The sequence below is a fragment of the Pseudophryne corroboree genome, chromosome 9, assembly GCF_028390025.1.
Source record: "Pseudophryne corroboree isolate aPseCor3 chromosome 9, aPseCor3.hap2, whole genome shotgun sequence".
Lineage (NCBI taxonomy): Eukaryota > Metazoa > Chordata > Amphibia > Anura > Myobatrachidae > Pseudophryne > Pseudophryne corroboree.
Genome location: NC_086452.1, coordinates 162,868,557 through 162,890,067, shown reverse-complemented (window position 1 = coordinate 162,890,067; position 21,511 = coordinate 162,868,557). Strand labels below are relative to the sequence as shown.

At 46.3% G+C, this 21,511-nt stretch overlaps 1 protein-coding gene across 11 annotated transcripts in view; it reads right to left on the bottom strand.

Moving 5' to 3' along the window:
* The window catches only part of ZNF644 (zinc finger protein 644), a 212,403-nt gene that overhangs the window by 41,931 nt on the left and 148,961 nt on the right, over positions 1–21,511 (bottom strand). For 10 of the 11 annotated variants that reach the window (XM_063939922.1, XM_063939921.1, XM_063939928.1 and 7 more), the window contains 2 exons: positions 16,099–16,221; positions 15,147–15,249 (listed from right to left, as the gene is read on the bottom strand). In XM_063939922.1, coding sequence (XP_063795992.1) covers positions 15,147–15,249; positions 16,099–16,221 — 226 coding nt within the window. The remainder of the gene's footprint in view (positions 1–15,146; positions 15,250–16,098; positions 16,222–21,511) is intronic. The other variant, XM_063939931.1, reaches the window with a different exon arrangement.

Sequence of the window (21,511 nt, the reverse complement as noted above, 5' to 3'; positions counted from 1 at the left end):
CGAGCTTTTATCCCTGAGACACAATATCTATTGCCCAGGGATCGAACAGGGAGTGAACCCACTTGTGGCTGAACTTACGAAGGCGTGTCCCCACCGGGTCTAGCTCCGCCTGTGGAGCCCCAGCGACATTGTTGGATTTTTGTAGGGGCCGGGGAGGACTTCTGTTCCTGGGAACTAGCTGTGTTGATCCCAACTCTGACAAGAAAGGACGCACCTCAGACTTTCTTGTTTCTTTATTCGAAAATAAGAATTTACTTACCGATAATTCTATTTCTCGGAGTCCGTAGTGGATGCTGGGGTTCCTGAAAGGACCATGGGGAATAGCGGCTCCGCAGGAGACAGGGCACAAAAAAGTAAAGCTTTTACCAGATCAGGTGGTGTGCACTGGCTCCTCCCCCTATGACCCCCCTCCAGACTCCAGTTAGGTACTGTGCCCGGACGAGCGTACACAATAAGGGAGGCAATTTGAATCCCGGGTAAGACTCATACCAGCCACACCAATCACACCGTACAACTTGTGATCTAAACCCAGTTAACAGTATGATAACAGAAAGAGCCTCTTAAAGATGGCTCCTTAACAATATAACCCGAATTTGTTAACAATAACTATGTACAGTATTGCAGATAATCCGCACTTGGGATGGGCGCCCAGCATCCACTACGGACTCCGAGAAATAGAATTATCGGTAAGTAAATTCTTATTTTCTCTATCGTCCTAAGTGGATGCTGGGGTTCCTGAAAGGACCATGGGGATTATACCAAAGCTCCCAAACGGGCGGGAGAGTGCGGATGACTCTGCAGCACCGAATGAGAGAATTCCAAGTCCTCTTTTGCCAGGGTATCAAATTTGTAGAATTTTACAAACGTGTTTTCCCCCGACCACGTAGCTGCTCGGCAGAATTGTAATGCCGAGACCCCTCGGGCAGCCCGCCCAAGATGAGCCCACCTTCCTTGTGGAATGGGCCTTAACAGATTTAGGCTGTGGCAGGCCTGCCACAGAATGAGCAAGTTGAATTGTGTTACAAATCCAACGAGCAATCGTCTGCTTAGAAGCAGGGGCACCCAACTTGTTGGGTGCATATAGTATCAACAGCGAGTCAGATTTTCTGACTTCAGCCGTCCTTGAAATGTATATTTTTAAGGCTCTGACAACGTCCAACAACTTGGAGTCCTCCAAGTCGCCAGTGGCCGCAGGCACCACAATAGGTTGGTTCAGGTGAAACGCTGATACCACCTTAGGGAGAAAATGCGGACGAGTCCTCAGTTCTGCCCTATCCGAATGGAAGATTAGATAAGGGCTTTTATAAGATAAAGCCGCCAATTCAGATACTCTCCTGGCGGAAGCCAGGGCCAGTAACATAGTCACTTTCCATGTGAGATATTTAAAATCCACCTTTTTCAATGGTTCAAACCAATGGGATTTGAGGAAATCTAAAACTACATTTAGATCCCACGGTGCCACCGGAGGCACCACAGGAGGCTGTATATGCAGTACTCCTTTAACAAAAGTCTGTACCTCAGGAACTGAGGCCAATTCTTTTTGGAAGAATATTGACAGGGCCGAAATTTGAACCTTAATAGATCTCAATTTGAGACCCATAGACAATCCTGATTGTAGGAAATGTAGGAAACGACCCAGTTGAAATTCCTCCGTCGGAACACTCCGATCCTCGCACCACGCGACATATTTTCGCCAAATGCGGTGATAATGTTTCGCGGTGACTTCCTTCCTTGCCTTAATCAAGGTAGGAATGACTTCTTCTGGAATGCCTTTCCCTTTTAGGATCTGGCGTTCAACCGCCATGCCGTCAAACGCAGCCGCGGTAAGTCTTGAAAGAGACAGGGACCCTGTTGTAGCAGGTCCCTTCTCAGAAGTAGAGGGCACGGGTCGTCCGTGACCAACTCTTGAAGTTCCGGGTACCAAGTCCTTCTTGGCCAATCCGGAGCCACTAGTATTGTTCTTACTCCTCCTCACCGTATAATCTTCAATACCTTTGGTATGAGAGGCAGAAGAGGAAACACATATACTGATTTGTACACCCAAGGTGTTACCAGTGCGTCCACAGCTATTGCCTGTGGATCTCTTGACCTGGCGCAATACTTGTCCAGTTTCTTGTTGAGGCGAGACGCCATCATGTCTACCATTGGTCTTTCCCAACAGTTTATTAGCATGTGGAAGACTTCTGGATGAAGACCCCCCTCTCCCGGGTGAATATCGTGTCTGCTGAGGAAGTCTGCTTCCCAGTTGTCCACGCCCGGGAAGAACACTGCTGACAGTGCTATTACGTGATTCTCCGCCCAGCGAAGAATCTTGGCAGCTTCTGCCATTGCACTCCTGCTTCTTGTGCCGCCCTGTCTGTTTACATGGGCGACCGCCGTGATGTTGTCCGACTGAATCAACACCGGTTTTCCTTGCAGGAGTGGTTCCGCCTGGCTTAGAGCATTTTAGATTGCTCTTAGTACCAGAATGTTTATGTGAAGAGACTTTTCCAGGTTCGTCCATACCCCCTGGAAGTTTCTTCCTTGTGTGACTGCTCCCCAACCTCTCAGGCTGGCGTCCGTGGTCACCAGGATCAAATCCTGTATGCCGAATCTGCGGCCCTCCAATAGATGAGCCTTTTGCAACCACCACAGAAGATATACCCTTGTCCTTGGCGACAGGGTTATTCGCAGGTGCATCTGAGGATGCGACCCTGACCATTTGTCCAACAGATCCCTTTGGAAAATTCTTGCATGGAATCTGCCGAATGGAATTGCTTCGTAAAAAGCCACCATTTTTCCCAGGACTCTTGTGCATTGATGTACAGACACCTTTCCTGGTTTTAGGAGGTTCCTGACAGGTCGGATAACTCCTTGGCTTTTTCCTCGGGAAGAAAAACCTTTTTCTGAACCGTGTCCAGAATCATCCCTAGGAACAGCAGACGTATCGTCGGAAAACAGCTGCGATTCTTGGAATATTTAGAATCCAGTCGTGCCGTCGAAGAACTACTTTAGATAGTGCTCTTCCGACCTCCAACTGTTCTCTGGAACTTGCCCTTTTTAGGTCGTGCAAGTAAGGGATAATTTAGATGCCTTTTTTCTTTGAAGAAACATCTTTTCGGCCATTACCTTGGTAAAAAGGCCCGGGGTGCCGTGGATAATTCAAACGGCATCGTCTGAAACTGATATTGACAGTTCTGTACCACGAACCAGAGGTACCCTTGATGAGAAGGACAAAATTTGGACATGGAGGTAATCCTTGATGTCCAGGGACACCATATAGTCCCCTTTTTTCCGGTTCGCTATCACTGCTCTGAGTGACTTTATCTCGATTTGAACCTTTTATGTAAGTGTTCAAAACATTTTAGATTTAGACTATGTGTCACCAAGCCGTCTGGCTTCAGTACCACAATATAGTGTGGAAAAATAATACCCTTTTCCTTGTCGTAGGAGGGGTACTTTGATTATCACCTGCTGGATATACAGCTTGTGAATTGTTTCCAATGCTGCCTCCCTGTCGGAGGGAGCCGTTGGTAAAGCAGACTTCAGGAACCTGCGAGGAGAAGATGTCTCGACTCTCCAATCTTTACCCCTGGGATAATACTCGTACGATCTAGGGGTCAACTTGCGAGTGATCCCACTGCGCCCTGAGACTCTTGAGACTACCCCCCCACCTTGAGTCCGCTTGCACGGCCCCAGCGTCATGCTGAGGACTTGGCAGACGCGGTGGAGGGCTTCTTTTCCTGGGAAAGGGCTGCCTGCTGCAGTCTACTTCCCTTACCTCTATGTCTGGGCAGATATGACTGGCCTTTTGCCTGCATGCCCTCATGGGAAAGGAAAGATTGAGGCTGAAAAGACGGTGTCTTTTTTAGCTGAGATGTAACTTGGGGTAAAAAAGGTTGGATTTCCCAGCTGTTGCTGTGGTCCCCAGGTCCGATGGACCGACCCCCAAATAACTCCTTCCCTTTATACAGCAATACTTCCATCTGCCGTATGGGATCTGTATCACCTGACCACTGTCGTGTCCCTGACATCTTCTGGGAGATATGGACAACGCACTTATCTTGATGCCAGAGAGCAAATATCCCTCTGTGCATCTCACATACATATATATAGAATGCATCCTATTAAATGCTCTACATGAATAAAATATTTTCAGTCAGGGAATCCGACCAAGCCAACCCAGCACTGCATCTCCAGGCTGATGGCGATCGCTGGTCGCAGTATAACCACCGTATGTGTGTATATACTTTTTAGGATATTTTTCCAGCTTCCTATCAGCTGGCTCCTTGAGGGCGGCCGTATCTGGAGACGGTAACGCCACTTGATAAGCGTGTGAGCGCCTTATCACCCTAAGGGGTGTTTCCCAACGTACCCTAATTTCTGGCGGGAAAGGGTATAACGCCAATATTTGCTATCGGGGTAACCCTACGCATCATCACACACTTCATTTTATTTTATCTGATTCAGGAAAAACTACAGGTAGTTTTTTCACTCCCACATAATACCCTTTCTTGTGGTACTTGTAGTATCAGAAACACGTAACACCTCCTTCATTGCCCTTAACGTGTGGCCCTAATGAGAAATACGTTTGTTTATTCACCGTCGACACTGTATTCAGTGTCCGTGTCTGTGTCTGTGTCGACCGACTGAGGTAAATGGGCGTTTTTAAAACCCCTGACGGTGTTTCTGAGACGCCTGGACCGGTCCTAATAGATTGTCGGCCGTCTCATGTCGTCAACCGACCTTGCAGCGTGTTGACATTCTCACGTAATTCTCTAAATAAGCCATCCATTCCGGTGTCGACTCCCTAGAGAGTGACATCACCATTACAGGCAATTTCTCCGCCTCCTCACCAACATCGTCCTCATACATGTCGACACACACGTACCGACACACAGCACACACACCGGGAATGCTCTGACAGAGGACAGGACCCACTAGCCCTTTGGGGAGACAGAGGGAGAGTCTGCCAGCACACACCAAAAACGCTATAATTATATAGGGACAACCTTATATAAGTGTTTCTCCCTTATAGCATCTTTTATATATATACAATATCGCCAAAATCAGTGCCCCCCCTCTCTGTTTTAACCCTGTTTCTGTAGTGCAGTGCAGGGGAGAGCCTGGGAGCCTTCTCTCCAGCTTTTCTGTGAGAGAAAATGGCGCTGTGTGCTGAGGAGATAGGCCCCGCCCCTTTTTCGGCGGGCTCGTCTCCCGCTATTTTTGAAGTTAGGCAGGGGTTAAATATCTCCATATAGCCTCTGTGGGCTATATGTGAGGTATTTTTTGCCTCTAATAAGGTTTTTATTTGCCTCTCAGAGCGCCCCCCCCAGCGCTCTGCACCCTCAGTGACTGTTGTGTGAAGTGTGCTGAGAGGAAAATGGCGCACAGCTGCAGTGCTGTGCGCTACCTTTATGAAGACTCAGGAGTCTTCAGCCGCCGATTTTGGACCTCTTCTCTCTTCAGCGTCTGCAAGGGGGCCGGCGGCGCGGCTCCGGTGACCATCCAGGCTGTACCTGTGATCGTCCCTCTGGAGCTAGTGTCCAGTAGCCAAGCAGCAAATCCACTCTGCACGCAGGTGAGTTCACTACTTCTCCCCTAAGTCCCTCGTTGCAGTGATCCTGTTGCCAGCAGGACTCACTGTAAAGTAAAAAACCTAAGCTAAACTTTCTCTAAGCAGCTCTTTAGGAGAGCCACCTAGATTGCACCCTTCTCGTTCGGGCACAAAATCTAACTGGAGTCTGGAGGGGGGTCATAGGGGGAGGAGCCAGTGCACACCACCTGATCTGGTAAAAGCTTTACTTTTTTGTGCCCTGTCTCCTGCGGAGCCGCTATTCCCCATGGTCCTTTCAGGAACCCCAGCATCCACTTAGGACGATAGAGAAAGGCTGCATTTAATAATGTCGTGCTTTCTTAGGCTGTGCAGGAATATAAGGCAAACTAGCAGAATTACCAGCTATAGCTGTGGAGACCAGGCCCGAGAACCCTTCTCCACACAATCCTCAGCCTTCCATATGCCTCTTAAGTCGGCATCATCTGTCCAATGCATATTCTACAGGACACGTCAAGCAGAGATCGACATAGCTTTGACTCTAGGACCCAGTATACTCATGTCTCTTTGGGCATGCTTTATAACTATATATCTATCACTTAAGACAGCATCTTTAATATATTTATATGCATACTAGGGACTCAATCTCTGCTGATAAGGTACCTGTCCACGCTGCCACAGCGCTATAAACCCATGCCGACACAATCGCCGGTCTGGGTAGTATACTAGAATGTGCACGCTATCTGCAGGATCCCTGAGAATAGCAAGTGCTACCGTCTGTGCAAACAGGACACCCCAGGGGAAGATTCTCAACATATCCAGGCCCTAGTGGGGAAAGGATACAGCCTGAGAATTCTTTTGTGGGAAGCTGCCGTCTCTTGTCTGGAGATTCCCGCTCTTTTTCCTCATGAGAGGAGGGAAATTTACCTCAGCATTCTTCCCCTTAAACATGTGTACTCTCGTGTCATGGACAGATGAGTCATCAGTGATATGCAAATCATCTATTATTTCAATAATCATATATTGAATACCTTCTAGCCATCTTGGCTGTAACTTTGCATTATCGTAGTCGACAGTGGAGTTAAACTCCATGTCGATACCAGTGTTTGTTATTATGGATAGTGAGCATTGAGAGACTCAAAGTCTCTGTGACATAGGGACAGACATGGGTAGATTTCCTGTCTGTTACCTAACCTTTTGTGCAATAAATTCACCTTAGCACTTACACATATCCAAACAGGTGTCGGCGTTGTCAACGGAGACACCCTCTCACACACATCCGCTCTATCACCTCCTTAGAGGAGCCTTTTACCTCAGACATGTCGACACACGCGTACCGACACACCACACACACAGGGGATGCTCTATTTGAGGACAGTTCCCCCACAAGGCCCTTTGGAGAGACAGAGAATGCCAGCACACAGCGCTATATAACCCAGGGATTACACTACAACTCAGTGTTTACCCAGTAACTGCTGTATGTACAAATTTTGCGCCTAAATTTATGTCCCCCCCCCCCCTCTCTTTTCACCCTCTGTGTACCAGGATACTGCAGGGGAGAGCCTGGGGAGCTTCCTTCCAGCGGAGCTGTGAAGAGAAAATGGCGCTGGTGTGCTGAGGAAGAAGGCCCGGCCCCCTCAGCGGCAGGCTTCTGTCCTGTTTCTGACTAAAAATGGCGGGGGTTTTACACATATACAGTCACAGACTGTATTATGTGTATATATTGCCAAAAGGTATTCTTATTGCTGCCCAGGGTGCCCCCCCCCAGCGCCCTGCACCCTACAGTGACCGGAGTGTGTGGTGTGCAGTGGGAGCAATGGCGCACAGCTGCAGTGCTGTGCGCTACTTTAATGAAGACCGGAGTCTTCTGCCGCCGATTTCATCTCCTTCTTCTGTCTTCTGGCTCTGCAAGGGGGACGGCGGCGCGGCTCCGGGAACGGACGATCGAGGTCAGGCCCTGTGTTCGATCCCTCTGGAGCTAATGGTGTCCAGTAGCCTAAGAAGCACAAGCTAGCTGCACGCAGGTAGGTTTGTTTCTCTCCCCTCAGTCCCACGTAGCAGTGAGTCTGTTGCCAGCAGATCTCACTGAAATTAAAAAACCTAACAAATACTTACTTTCTAGCAAGCTCAGGAGAGCCCACTAGGAGCACCCAGCTCTGGCCGGGCACAGATTCTAACTGAGGTCTGGAGGAGGGGCATAGAGGGAGGAGCCAGTGCACACCAGATAGTACCTAATCTTTCTTTTAGAGTGCCCAATCTCCTGCGGAGCCCGTCTATTCCCCATGGTCCTTACGGAGTTCCCAGCATCCACTAGGACGTCAGAGAAATATAGTACTCAATTCTTTTCACTCCCTTCCGTCACCCGTTCTGTTTCTGCTTTCATGGGCAAGGTATCATTTCAGCTCGCTACCCCCGGGGTAGCGAGGCACCCAACCCATTACGCAGCCAAAACCTGATTACTATGGGCGGATATGCACAATAACAGGGATTTAAGAAAGGAGACTGGGCGTGATATATCATTTGAATACCACCCATAGTGTCCGTGAAAAGCCAAAACCTAATAGGATAGTCCCTGGTGAGTCAATTAGCCACGGTAATTGGATAACCCCATAGGGAAAAGCAGTGTAATAGGGATCTCTAACCACCATGCATCACAGTATGAGCCTGATAACAAAATGGAAAATAAGAATTTACTTACCGATAATTCTATTTCTCGTAGTCCGTAGTGGATGCTGGGGACTCCGTCAGGACCATGGGGAATAGCGGGCTCCGCAGGAGACAGGGCACATCTAAAAAAAAGCTTTTAGGTCACATGGTGTGTACTGGCTCCTCCCCCTATGACCCTCCTCCAAGCCTCAGTTAGGTACTGTGCCCGGACGAGCGTACACAATAAGGAAGGATCTTGAATCCCGGGTAAGACTCATACCAGCCACACCAATCACACCGTACCACTTGTGATCTGAACCCAGTTAACAGTATGATAACAAAATGAAGTAGCCTCTGAAAAGATGGCTCACAACAAGAATAACCCGATTTTTGTAACAATAACTATGTACAAGCATTGCAGACAATCCGCACTTGGGATGGGCGCCCAGCATCCACTACGGACTACGAGAAATAGAATTATCGGTAAGTAAATTCTTATTTTCTCTAACGTCCTAGTGGATGCTGGGGACTCCGTCAGGACCATGGGGATTATACCAAAGCTCCCAAACGGGCGGGAGAGTGCGGATGACTCTGCAGCACCGAATGAGAGAACTCCAGGTCCTCCTTAGCCAGAGTATCAAATTTGTAAAATTTTACAAACGTGTTCTCCCCTGACCACGTAGCTGCTCGGCAAAGTTGTAATGCCGAGACCCCTCGGGCAGCCGCCCAAGATGCGCCCACTTTCCTAGTGGAGTGGGCCTTTACAGATTTAGGCTGTGGCACGCCTGCCACAGAATGTGCAAGTTGGATTGTGCTACAGATCCAACGTGCAATCGTCTGTTTAGACGCAGGAGCACCCATCTTGTTGGGTGCATACAATATAAACAGCAAGTCAGACTTTCTGACTCCAGCCGTCCTAAACTATATATATATATATATATATATATATATATATATATATATATATATATATATATATATATATATATATATATATATATATATATATATATATATATATATATATATTTAGGGTCCTGACAACGTCTATTAACCTGGAGTCCTCCAAGTCCCTAGAAGCCGCAGGCACCATAATAGGTTGTTTCAGGTGAAAAACCTGACACCCCCTTAGGAAGAAAACTGGAGACGAGTCCCAGTTCTGCCCTGTCCGAATGGAAATTTAAATATGGGCTTTTGTAAGACAAAGCCGCCCATTCTGACAATCGCCTGGCCGAGGCCAGGACCAACAGCATGGTCACTGTCCATGTGAGATATTGGTCAACAGCATGTTCACTTTCCATGTGATATATTTCAAATCCACAGATTTGAGCGGTTCAAACCAATATGATTTTAAGGAATCCCTACACTATGTTGAGATCCCACGGTGCCACTAGAGGCACAAAAAGGGGTGTATATGCAATACTCCCTTGACAATCTGGACTTCAGGAACTGAAGTCAATTCTTTTCGGAAGAAATTCTACAGGGCCGAAACTTAAAACCTTAAAGAACCCCAATTTTAGGCTCAAAACACTCCTGTTTTCAGGAAGTGTAGAATTCGACCTAGTTGAATTTTCTTCGTGGGGCCTTCCTGGCCTCACCCACGCAACATATTTTCACCACATGTGGTGATGACGTTGTGCGGTCACCTCCTTCCTGGCTTTGACCAGGGTAGGTATGACCTCTTATGGAATGCCTTTTTCCTTCAGGATCCGGCATTTAACCGCCATGCCGTCAAACGCAGCTGCGGTAAGTCTTGGAATAGACATGGTACCTGCTGAAGCAAGTCCCGTCTTAGCTCCCCAGGCCCTTAGTCCTCTGTGAGCATCTCTTGAAGTTCCGGGTACCAAGTCCCTCTTGGCCAATCCGGAGTCACGAGTATAGTTCATACTCCTCTATGTCTTATAATTCTCAATACCTTGGTTATGAGAAGCAGAGGATGGAACACATACACCGACTGTTACACCCACGGTGTTACCAGGACATCCACAGCTATCGCCTGAAGGTCTCATGACCTGGCGCAATACCTGTCCCGTTTTTTGTTCGGGCGGGACGCCATCATTTCCACCTTTGGTCTTTGCCAATGGCTCACAATCATGCGGAAAAACTTCCCTATGAAGTTCCCACTCTCCCAGGTGGAGGTCATGCCTGCTGAGGAAGTCTGCTTCCCAGTCGTCCACTCCCGGAGAGAACACTGCTGACAGTGCTATCACATGATTTTCCGCCTAGCGAAAAATCCTTGCAGTTTTTTCACTGCCCTCCAGCTTCTTGTGTCGCCCTTTCTGTTTACGTGGGCGACTGCCGTGATGTTATCCCACTGGATCAATACCGGCTGACCTTGAAGCAGAGGTCTTGCTAAGTTTAGAGCCTTATAATTTTGCTCTTAGCTCCATCTATGTGGAGAGAATTCTCCAGACTTGATCACACTTTCCTGGAAATTTTTTCCCTGTGTGACTGCTCCCCAGCCTCTCAGGCTGGCCTCCGTGGTCACCAGCATCCAATCCTGAATGCTGAATCTGTGGCCCTCTAGAAGATGAGCACTCTGTAATCACCACAGGAGAGACACCCTTGTCCTTGGATATAGGGTTATCCGCTGATGCATCTGAAGATGCGATCCGGACCATTTGTCCAGCAGATCCCACTGAAGAGTTCTTGCGTGAAATCTGCCGAATGGAATTGCTTCGTAATAAGCCACCATTTTTACCAGGACTCTTGTGCAATGATGCACTGACACTTTTCCTGGTTTTAGGAGGATCCCGATTAGCTCGGATAACTCCCTGGCTTTCTCCTCTGGGAGAAACACCTTTTTCTGGACTGTGTCCAGAATCATCCCTAGGAACAGTAGACGTGTCCTCGGAAAAGCTCCGATTTTGGAATATTTAGAATCCACTCGTGCTGTCGTAGAACTATTAAAGATAGTGCTACTCCGACCTCCAACTGTTCTCTGGACCTTGCCCTTATCAGGAAAGCGTCCAAGTTTCTTTTAAGAAGAATCATCATTTCGGCCATTACCTTGGTAAAGACCCGGGGCGCCGTGGACAATCCAAACGGCAGCGTCTGAACTGATAGTGACAGTTCTGTACCACGAACCTGAAGTACCCTTGGTGAGAAGGGCAAATTTGGACATGTAGGTAAATGTCCCTGATATCCAGTGACACCATCTCGTCCCCTTCTTCCTGGTTCGCTATCACTGCTCTGAGTGACTCCATCTTGATTTGACGCTTGTATGTAAGTGTTCAAATATTTCAGATCTCACCGAGCCGTTTGGCTTCAGTACCACAATATAGTGTGGAATAATACCCCCTCCCTTGTTGTAGGAGGGGTACTTTGATTATCACCTGCTGGGAATACAGCCTGTGAATTGTTTCCAATACTGCCTCCCTGTCGGAGGTAGACGTTGGTAAAACAGACTTCCGGAACTTGTGAGGAGGAGACGTCTCGAATTTCCAATGTACACCTGGGATACTACATGTAGGATCCAGGAGTCCCCTTGCGAGTGAGCCCACTGCGTGCTGAAACTCTTGAGATGACCCCCTACCGCACCTGAGTCCGCTTGGACTGCCCCAGCGTCATGCTGCGGACTTGGCAGAAGCTCTGAAGGGCTTCTGTTCCTGGGAATGGGCTGCTTGCTGCAGTCTTCTTCCCGTTCCTCTACCCCTGGGCAGATATGACTGGCCTTTGCCCGCCTGCCCGTATGGGGACGAAAGGACTGAGACTGAAAAGACTGTGTCCTTTTCTGCTGAGATGTGACTCGGGGAACAAAAGGTGGATTTTTCAGCTGTTGCCATGGCCACCAGGTCCGATGGACCGCCCCTTTATACGGCAATACTTCCATGTGCCGTCTGGAATCTGCCTCACCTGACCACTGTCGTGTCTTCGTCTGGCAGATATGGACATCACATTTACTCTTGATGCCAGAATGCAAATATCCCTCTGCGCATCACGCATATATAGAAATGCATCCTTAAAATGCTCTATAGACAATAAAATCTTGTCCCTGTCAAGGGTATCAAAATTTTCAGTCAGGAAATCCGACCAAGCCCCCTCAACGCTGCACATCCAGTCTGAGGCGATTGCTGGTCGTAGTATAACACCAGTATGTGTGTATATACTTCTTAGGCTATTTTTCAGCTTCCTATCAGCTGGCTCCTTGAGGGCGGCCGTATCTGGAGACGGTAACGCCACTTGTTTTTATAAGCGTGTGAGCGCCTTATCCACCCTAAGGTGTGTTTCCCAACTCGCCCTTACTTCTGGCGGGAAAGGGTATACCGCCCATAACTTTCTATCGGAGGAACCCCACGTATCATCACACACTTCATTTAATTTATCTGATTCAGGCAAAACTACAAGTAGTTTATTCACACCCTACAAAATACCCTTATTTGTGGTACTTGTAGTATCAGAAATATGTAACACCTCCTTCATGCCCTTAACATGTAACGTGTGGCCCTAAAGGAAAATACGTTTGTTTCTTCACCGTCGACACTGGAGTCAGTGTCCGTGAGGTAAATGGGCGTTTTTACAAGCCCCTGACGGTGTCTGAGACGCCTGGACAGGTACTAATTTGTTTGCCGGTCGTCTCATGTCGTCAACCGGCTCGCAGCGTGTTGACATGATCACGTACTTCCACAAGTAAGCCATCCATTCCGGTGTCGACTCCCTAGAGAGTGACATCACCATTACAGGCAATTTGCTCCGCCTCCTCACCAACATTTTCCTCATACATGTCGACACACACGTACCGACATACAGCACACACACAGGGAATGCTCTGATAGAGGACAGGACCCACTAGCCCTTTGGGGAGACAGAGGGAGAGTTTGCCAGCACACACCAAAATGCTATAATTATACAGGGACAACCTTTATAAAAGTGTTCCTCCCTTATAGCATTTAATATATATTTATATCGCCAAATCAGTGCCCCCCCTCTCTGTTTTAACCCTGTTTCTGTAGTGCAGTGCAGGGGAGAGCATGGGAGCCTTCCCCTCAGCCTGTGAGGGAAAATGGCGCTGTGTGCTGAGGAGAATAAGCTCCGCCCCCTTTTCGGCGGGCTTTTTCTCCCGGTTTTTAAGAACTGGCCTGGGTTAAAATACATACATATAGCCTTAATGGCTATATGTGATGTATTTATTTTGCCAATAAGGTACTTATATTGCTGCCCAGGGCGCCCCCAGCAGCGCCCTGCACCCTCCGTGACTAGGTCAGTGAGCCGTGTGACAACAATGGCGCACAGCTGCAGTGCTGTGCGCTACCTTCATGAAGACTGTGAAGTCTTCTGCCGCCTGTTTCCGGACCTCCGTTCTGCCGTCTTCTTCAGCGTCTGTAAGGGGGATCGGCGGCGCGGCTCCGGGACGAACCCCAGGCTGACCTGTGTTCCGACTCCCTCTGGAGCTCAGTGTCCAGTAGCCTAAGATCCCAATCCATCCTGCACGCAGGTGAGTTGGAGATCTCTCCCCTAAGTCCCTCGTTGCAGTGATCCTGTTGCCAGCAGGAATCACTGAATGAAACCTAAAAAAAAACTTTTCTAAACAGCTCTTTAAGAGAGCCACCTAGATTGCACCCTTCTCGGACGGGCACAAAAACCTAACTGAGGCTTGGAGGAGGGTCATAGGGGGAGGAGCCAGTACACACCATGTGACCTAAAAGCTTTTTTTTAGATGTGCCCTGTCTCCTGCGGAGCCCGCTATTCCCCCTGGTCCTGACGGAGTCCCCAGCATCCACTAGGACGTTAGAGAAAAGTGTATCCCTGTAAAGAAAAGCGTAAGTGGATTACAGTTTTATTGAACATTTTACATATATTGTATTATGGGAAAAATATATAAGTACGATTTATTTTATTCTTGTTGAGTTGGGTTTTTTTAAGCTCGTTTATAGCACATTTATTGCTTAAACATATAGCTGCATTAAAACATTTTATCTAAAAGCAAATATATTAAAAATATAATACTTAAGCAATTTTGGGGGTACAGCTGCCAGGAGATATCTTGGTGGAAAACGAGTGATAACGTCAATTGCAATACAAACAGAGAAGTGTTACTAGAGCCAGAGGCGGATGGAGAGAGGAAGGGGCCCGAATGCAGGCTTCTTGAGTGGCCCGCCTTCTCTCTGTAAGCGGCTTCAGTGCTACCGTGCATGCACAGGTCTTCAGGAAAATGGCGCTGGCACTTTTTTCCCCAGGAACATATGTAGTGTGTATGCATGATTCACTGGCAAAATAGCCATCACATTAGTCAAGAGGAGTAAGTATAATGGTAAGTATAATTATATACACCCATTCTAGATACACCAATAACTAGAGCTCTGCAAAAGCAAATAACTGATAAATTATTCATGCACGATTAGACATAACCTCCCTAAAACTTTATATTTCACTAGCTATCATTAACAGTGAAAAGCAGAGCCATAAAAGGTGCCATGGCAGTGTGCTAATAAAAACGAAGTGACCCCCCCCCCCCCCCCCTAAATCTTGGTCTATGAGTAGCAGTAATCATGCTGCAGAAATATATTCTCATTGATAATCTCATGAATTTAGTTTGTTACTAGTCAGATCAGCGTATTAGTTTACTTGCATAATGTATTCTCAATTAACTTTTGGGGAGGCAATCAGGAGATCACAATGCAGATGCCGGAATCCCGACAGGCGGTGAATTGCCGGCGCCGGAATACCGACGAGCCAGGCTATTCTCCCTCTGTGGGTGTACATGACATGCCCGCAGCGTGACTAGCGCAGAAAGGCCGCAAGGGGATTTCTAGCGATCGCCACGCTCCCGGCATACTGGCGGCCAGGATGCCGCTATTGGTCTCTTGACAGCAGGCACCCCACCCACCGGTAATTAGTATGTATTTCATCTTTTGCATTAGTAACGGTCAGTAGACTTAATACCAGTTTCTTTGCAAGTATTCATTTAGGACAAACTAAGAGGGCGTTCTAAAAGAAACGGATTTCACATTAGGATATTATACTATACCTGCATCGCAAAATGTAAACTTCATCCGCACTATGTGGTAACTGCAGGACTTTCTTCTTACTTCCAGACCTCGATCTTGACTTCTTTTGCTTGCAATCTAATACTAGTACACAAAGACACAACATTAGAATGGCGTTACCTGCCTATTTATACTGTGTAACAGCCTAGTGTTTGCAGATACAAAACATGAACATTTTATACATGAAAGTAATAAATCTTGCAAGTTCAATGACTGTGTGAGCTATGAATATATTTATGAAACACTAAAAGATAAAACTACAGGATAAAATAGCAGACACTATTAAAGAATCATTGCAATATACTGTGTTCTAAAGTCACAGCAGCAGCATACTGCAGGCTATCACTTGAGAGCACTCAAATTAAATCCCAAAGAACTTTTGTATTAAAAATAAAAAATAAATAAAAACACAAAAACAAGGTTGTGACTCAATATATGGCAGAGGCTGTTGACCTGTTTTTTGTCTGGCACCAAATTACATTTTTGATTAGCTTTGCAACTAGTGGTTCAGCTTAGTGAATACTTTGATTTAACGGCTTTACTGATGCATTCTTAAAATGTCCTACTACTGATCTAGAGGTATAACACACACTGGGAAGATTTAGGATTTCAAAACATGCCAGCTGATTGCACATATTTACGGAAATTCTAGAACCTAATCTGCCAATCACATATGAATAAAAATGTATTTCACGCAGGATCTCCCAGGACTAACGTTCCCAGACTGACAAGCACAGCACATTGCTAAACATTTGATAAAATTGTCCGTGCATGGTGAATCAGCAAGTAGACATTTTATAGGGTACAGCTGTCATGTTTAGTAATGGCATATTGCTGCCAGATAGTAATGGTGTTTTAGTGGTGGCTAGAGTTGCAGTTCAAGTGCTGTGCCTTAAGAAAAATGATTAAGTGTCTTGCTATGAAAATGCATACCTGTTCCAGTCAACAGTCCAGCAGTCTTCTTCCGGGAATAAGCTCGCATATGGTTAGACAGGCTAACAGCACTTGAAAACGTTGTATTGCAATTCACACAGGTCTTATGCTTCGCAGACAAACCTAACAGTCAAAAGAAATCTAAAATCCAGGTCTCTCCCAAAAATACACATTTATGCATTACCTAATACCTAATATTTTGAAACATTAATACATGACCACAAGATATAAGTATATGTAAGTATTCTTTACATGCGTTGCAGATACCAAATGTATGACTATGTAAGCCCCATTCATATTCCCACATTTTAAAAGTAATCTTCTCTCTCCAGTAAGTAGTATACAAGCTTTCAAGGTTCATGAAAATAAATAAAAGTCTAGTTGACAAAGTGGTAATTAAAGTGTTTTACCCACAAGACTGTAAAAAGGCACAGTACTAAATTAAGGTTGCTGATGAAGGCTGGAAGAAAAGGTGGTAAAACACACCACCAAACAGCTGTTAGACAAAACATTTTATTCAGTGCCTTTTATGTTCATTACTTTGGATGCGCAACCAATAATGAAAGTTAATGATTTTAAGTTTCTTGCAAAAATCTTTGTGCTAAGCAAATGATCAACAAACTACAGATTTTGCTTATCACAGAAGAAAGAATTTCTAATTTAAGGAACTAGTTTAGCACAAAAAGTTGATATCTTGCACAAGCTCTGTATACCAATTACTTCTGAGAATAATGCAGGTAGTTAGACAAAGTATCACATTTACAGTATCCACAATATAACAATAACCACGTTGGGAGATGTACAATGCCAGGGCAAGAAGGGCAGCAATTTAATACCTCACCAGGTGGACTCTGCACTCTTCTGCTAGATTTGGTCAGAGAATAAAAGGAGATTTATGGTAAGACTCACCATTGTACACTGGTGTCCACAGGGAATAACATCGGGGTGTAATTTCCCTGCGATATTTCTTTGGAGTATACCCTGCTCCTCAGATGTTAAACTCTATCTACCTACATATTTGGTATATATTACCTCTGACGCTTCCATTCGCTTCTGCAGGGTTGCTACCTCTCCTTTTGATATCTGTACAATTTGATTTGTGTTTGTCAGTTTTGTTTGTGTTGGTGTTTCTGTATTTGTAACTGCATAGGTGTTTTCCTTTCTTTGTTTATGTCTTTTAAAACACTTAAAAAAATGGATTATACAAAAAAAAAAAAAAAAAAAACATCGGGGTGTAGAGTTGGCTCTAGATCCGAGGCACCAACAGGCTAAAGCATTGACTGTTCCCAGGATGCACTGCACCGCTTCCAGGCACTGGAGCTCAGTTTTGTTAACCAGTCCAATGAAGTAGCAGGTAAGAGAGACAGTAGATGTTAGTCACATAGACCCACATTCTCACGACAGGAGAAGGGACTAGCAGCTAATGCCATACAAACCCAAAGTAGCTAAGTGCGTCAAGGTGGGCACCCTGTGTAAACCAGTGTACCTCGCAGAAAGATTAAACAATGGTAAGTCTTACCATAAATCTCCTTTTCTGCAGCAAGGTACACTGGTATTCCACAGGGAATAACATCAGTGATGTCCTAAAGCAGTTCCTCATGGGAGGGGACGCACTGTAGCGGGCACAAGAACGCGGTGTCTAAAGGAAGGATCCTGGGAAGTGGACGTATCAAAGGCATAGAACCTGATGAACGTGTTCACTGAGGACTACGTAGCCGCCTTGCACAATTGTTCAGCAGACATCTCACGGCGGGCCGCCCAAGAAAGTCCAACAGACCGAGTAGAATGGGCCTTGATAGCAGCAGGAGCTGGGAGTCCAGCATGCGCATAAACTTGTGCAATCACCATTCTAAGCCAAGGGCTGCTTATTCGCAGGCCAGCCACATTTGTGAAAACCAAAAAGTACAAAGAGAGAATCTGATCATATACGGAGAGCCCGTACCACATCCAAAGACCACTTTTTGGAGGATAAACTAGGAAAGATAAAGGCTGGAACCACAATCTTTTGGTTAAGGTGGAAAGACACCACCTTAGGTTGATAACCAGGGCGCATTCTAAGAACTACCCGGTCACGGTGAAAAATCAGAAAGAGTGGACAACAGGACACAGCGCCCAAGTCTGACACCCTCCTAGCAGCGGCAATAGCCATCAGAAAAATGACCTTAAGCGGAAGGCATTTAAGACCAGATGTGGTGCGCTTATCAGCTAACAGATATGCAAATGGTACTTCCCTTATTAGTAAATCTTCTGTCGTAGGGTGTATAAGTGCTTCAGAGAAATGGAATCCACATGTGGGCATAAAAAGAGATAATACCGCATATAGTGTAGTAGGTTAAAATTATAACAAATTTTATATAATCAAGCGATAAAATTTGCCAACAAGGCTGATTTAACATGCACAATTTCAAATGGTATCAGGTGGAGGTTTACCAAAAATCTGGTATAATGGAAGCCTTGTAACGGTGTCTTTAAGATGTTAATTGCTGATGTAAAACTTGCAAAACAGACATCTCAGTGCGTAAGAAATAGATGGAGGTTTACCAGATTATCATGAGGTATGTGCCTTTAAGATGTAAAGATGAGGAGATGCCGGCTCCGGAACCTGTCTCCAAAAGTCCACACAACTCCGTCCGTCTAGGTCAAAGGTTCTCAAACTCGTCCTCGGGGGCCCACACAGTGCATGTTTTGCAGGTCTCCTCACAGAATTCCAAGTGAAATAATTAGCTCCACCTGTGGACCTTTCAAAATGTGTCAGTGAGTAATTAATACACCTGTGCACCTGCTGGGTTACCTGCAAAACATGCACTGTGTGGGCCCCCGAGGACAGAGTTTGAGAACCTCTGGTCTAGGTAAATCTCCTTCCAACGATTGTTCTCCTGTCATACAGTGCCGACGCGTTTCGGGATCTCTCCCTTCCTCAAGGCTGCATGACAGGAATTGAGCCAGAATGAGCTATTTATACCTTCTCCAGCGATGCAGAAAAAGTAGACAAGCCAGCACTCATGTGTAGATGAAAGAAAAGCAGAATTTATTCCTTAACCAAACGGCATGGTGAAGTACAGCAAATACAGCAAACACAGCCCGACAGCTGTTTCAACCGACTGGTCTTCCTCAGGGGCTAGACCAGTCGGTTGAAACAGCTGTCGGGCTGTATTTGCTGTACTTCACCATGCCGTTTTGTTAAGGAATAAATCCTGCTTTTCTTTCATCTACACATGAGTGCTGGCTTGTCTACTTTTTCTGCATCGCTGGAGAAGGTATAAATAGCTCATTCTGGCTCAATTCCTGTTATGCAGCCTTGAGGAAGGGAGAGATCCCGAAACGCGTCGGAACTGTATGACAGGAGAACAATCGTTGGAAGGAGATTTACCTAGACGGATGGAGTTGTGTGGACTTTTGGAGACAGGTTCCGGAGCCGGCATCTCCTCATCTTTACATCTTAAAGGCACATACCTCATGATAATCTGGTAAACCTCCATCTATTTCTTACGCACTGAGATGTCTGTTGTGCAAGTTTTACATCAGCAATTAACATCTTAAAGACACCGTTAAAAGGCTTCCATTATACCAGATTTTTGGTAAACCTCCACCTGATACCATTTGAAATTGTGCATGTTAAATCAGCCTTGTTAGCAAATTTTATCGCTTGATTATATAAAATTTGTTATCATTTTAACCTACTACACTATATGCGGTATTATCTCTTTTTATGCCCACATGTGAATTCGTTTCTCTGAAGCACTTATACACCCTACGACATAAGATTTACTAATAAGGGAAGTACAATTTGCATATCTGTTAGCTGATAAGCGCACCACATATGGTCTAATTTTCTATATATACACGTGTTTAATCTATGGTATTGGGGATACCTTCAGACCAGACTGTTTGCAGCATATCTATTTAGGCGCCGGGGCACTTTTCTGTTATTTATAATATTGTAAGGCATTTAAGGTCCACAGACTCAAGATGTTCAAATGGAGACTCTTGTAGGGCATTCAAAACAACACAGATACCATGGAGCCACAGGAGGGACATAGGGAGGCTGAACCCAGAGTACTCCCTGAGTGAATGTATGAACGTCAGGAATAGATACAATTTTTCGCTGAAACCACCCTGACAAGGCAGAAATGTGAGCCTTGAGGGAGGCCAGGCGAGGTCTAAAATCCAGGCCTTGTTGCAAAAAAGCCAGAAGTCTGGAAGTACTAAACTTGTATGCATCGTAATTCTTAGCAGCACACCAGGTGAAGTAAGAATTCCAGACACTATAATAAATCTGTGCAGAAGCCGGTTTGCGGGCCTTCAACATAGTTTGAATAACTGCCTCAGAAAATCCTTTGGCCCTCAGGAGTAATAAGAGCCACGCCGTCAAAGCCAGTCTTGCCAGGTCCTGGTCAACACAAGGGCCCTGAACGAGGAGGTCTGGGCGTTGAGGAAGTAGAAGAGGACGCTCGATTGAGAGACCCTGCAGGTCTGAGAACCAATGCCGTCTGGGCCACACTGGAGCGACTAGAAGCAGTATTCCTCCTTCTTGCTTGTTGAACTTCCGTAGTACCCTGGGCAGGAGTGACACTGGAGGGAACACGTATGGCAGCCAAAAGTTCCATGGAATTGCCAGTGCGTCCACGAACGCTGCTTTAGGATCCCTTGTTCTTACTCCGAAAACCGGAACCTTGTGATTGTGTCGAGACACCATCAGGTCTACATCTGGAAGACCCCACTTGTACACAAGGAGTTGGAAGACCCCCGGTTAAGACCACTACCCGGCGTGTATGTCCCGACGACTGAGGAAGTCCGCTTCCCAGTTGAGAACCCCCGGAATGTACACTGCCACGCGTCATAGAGTGCCGCCTTGATGATTTATGTACGCCACCGTGGTGGCGTTGTCTGATTGTGCTTGAACAGGCATGTTTTGTACGAAAGGCTGGGCCAGTGTCAATGCATTGAACACTGCCCGCAACTCCAGAATGTTTATCGGGAGAAAAGATTCCTCCCAGGTCAACCGACCCTGGAGAGAGTGTTGCTTCAACACCACACCCCAACCCCGCAGACTGGCATCAGTCGTTAGGAGGACCCAGTTGGAGATCCAGAAGGGACGACCCCTGCTCAATTGTTGGTCCTGTAGCCACCAACTCAGTGACCGACGAACCTCCGGAGTCCAGGAGATCTTTTGAGACCTGATCCGGTGAGGCAGGCTGTCCCACTTGGAAAGGATTAACCTCTGCAGAGGGCGGGAATGAAATTGAGCGTACTCTACCATGTCAAAAGCAGACACCATGAGGCCTAGTACTTGCATCGCTGAGTGTATCAACACTCTTTGGCAACAGAGGAAGCATCTGATTCTGTACTCAAGTTTCAAGACCTTCTCTGGAGACAAGAACAAACGTTAATGGTGTGTGTCCAGTAATGCCCC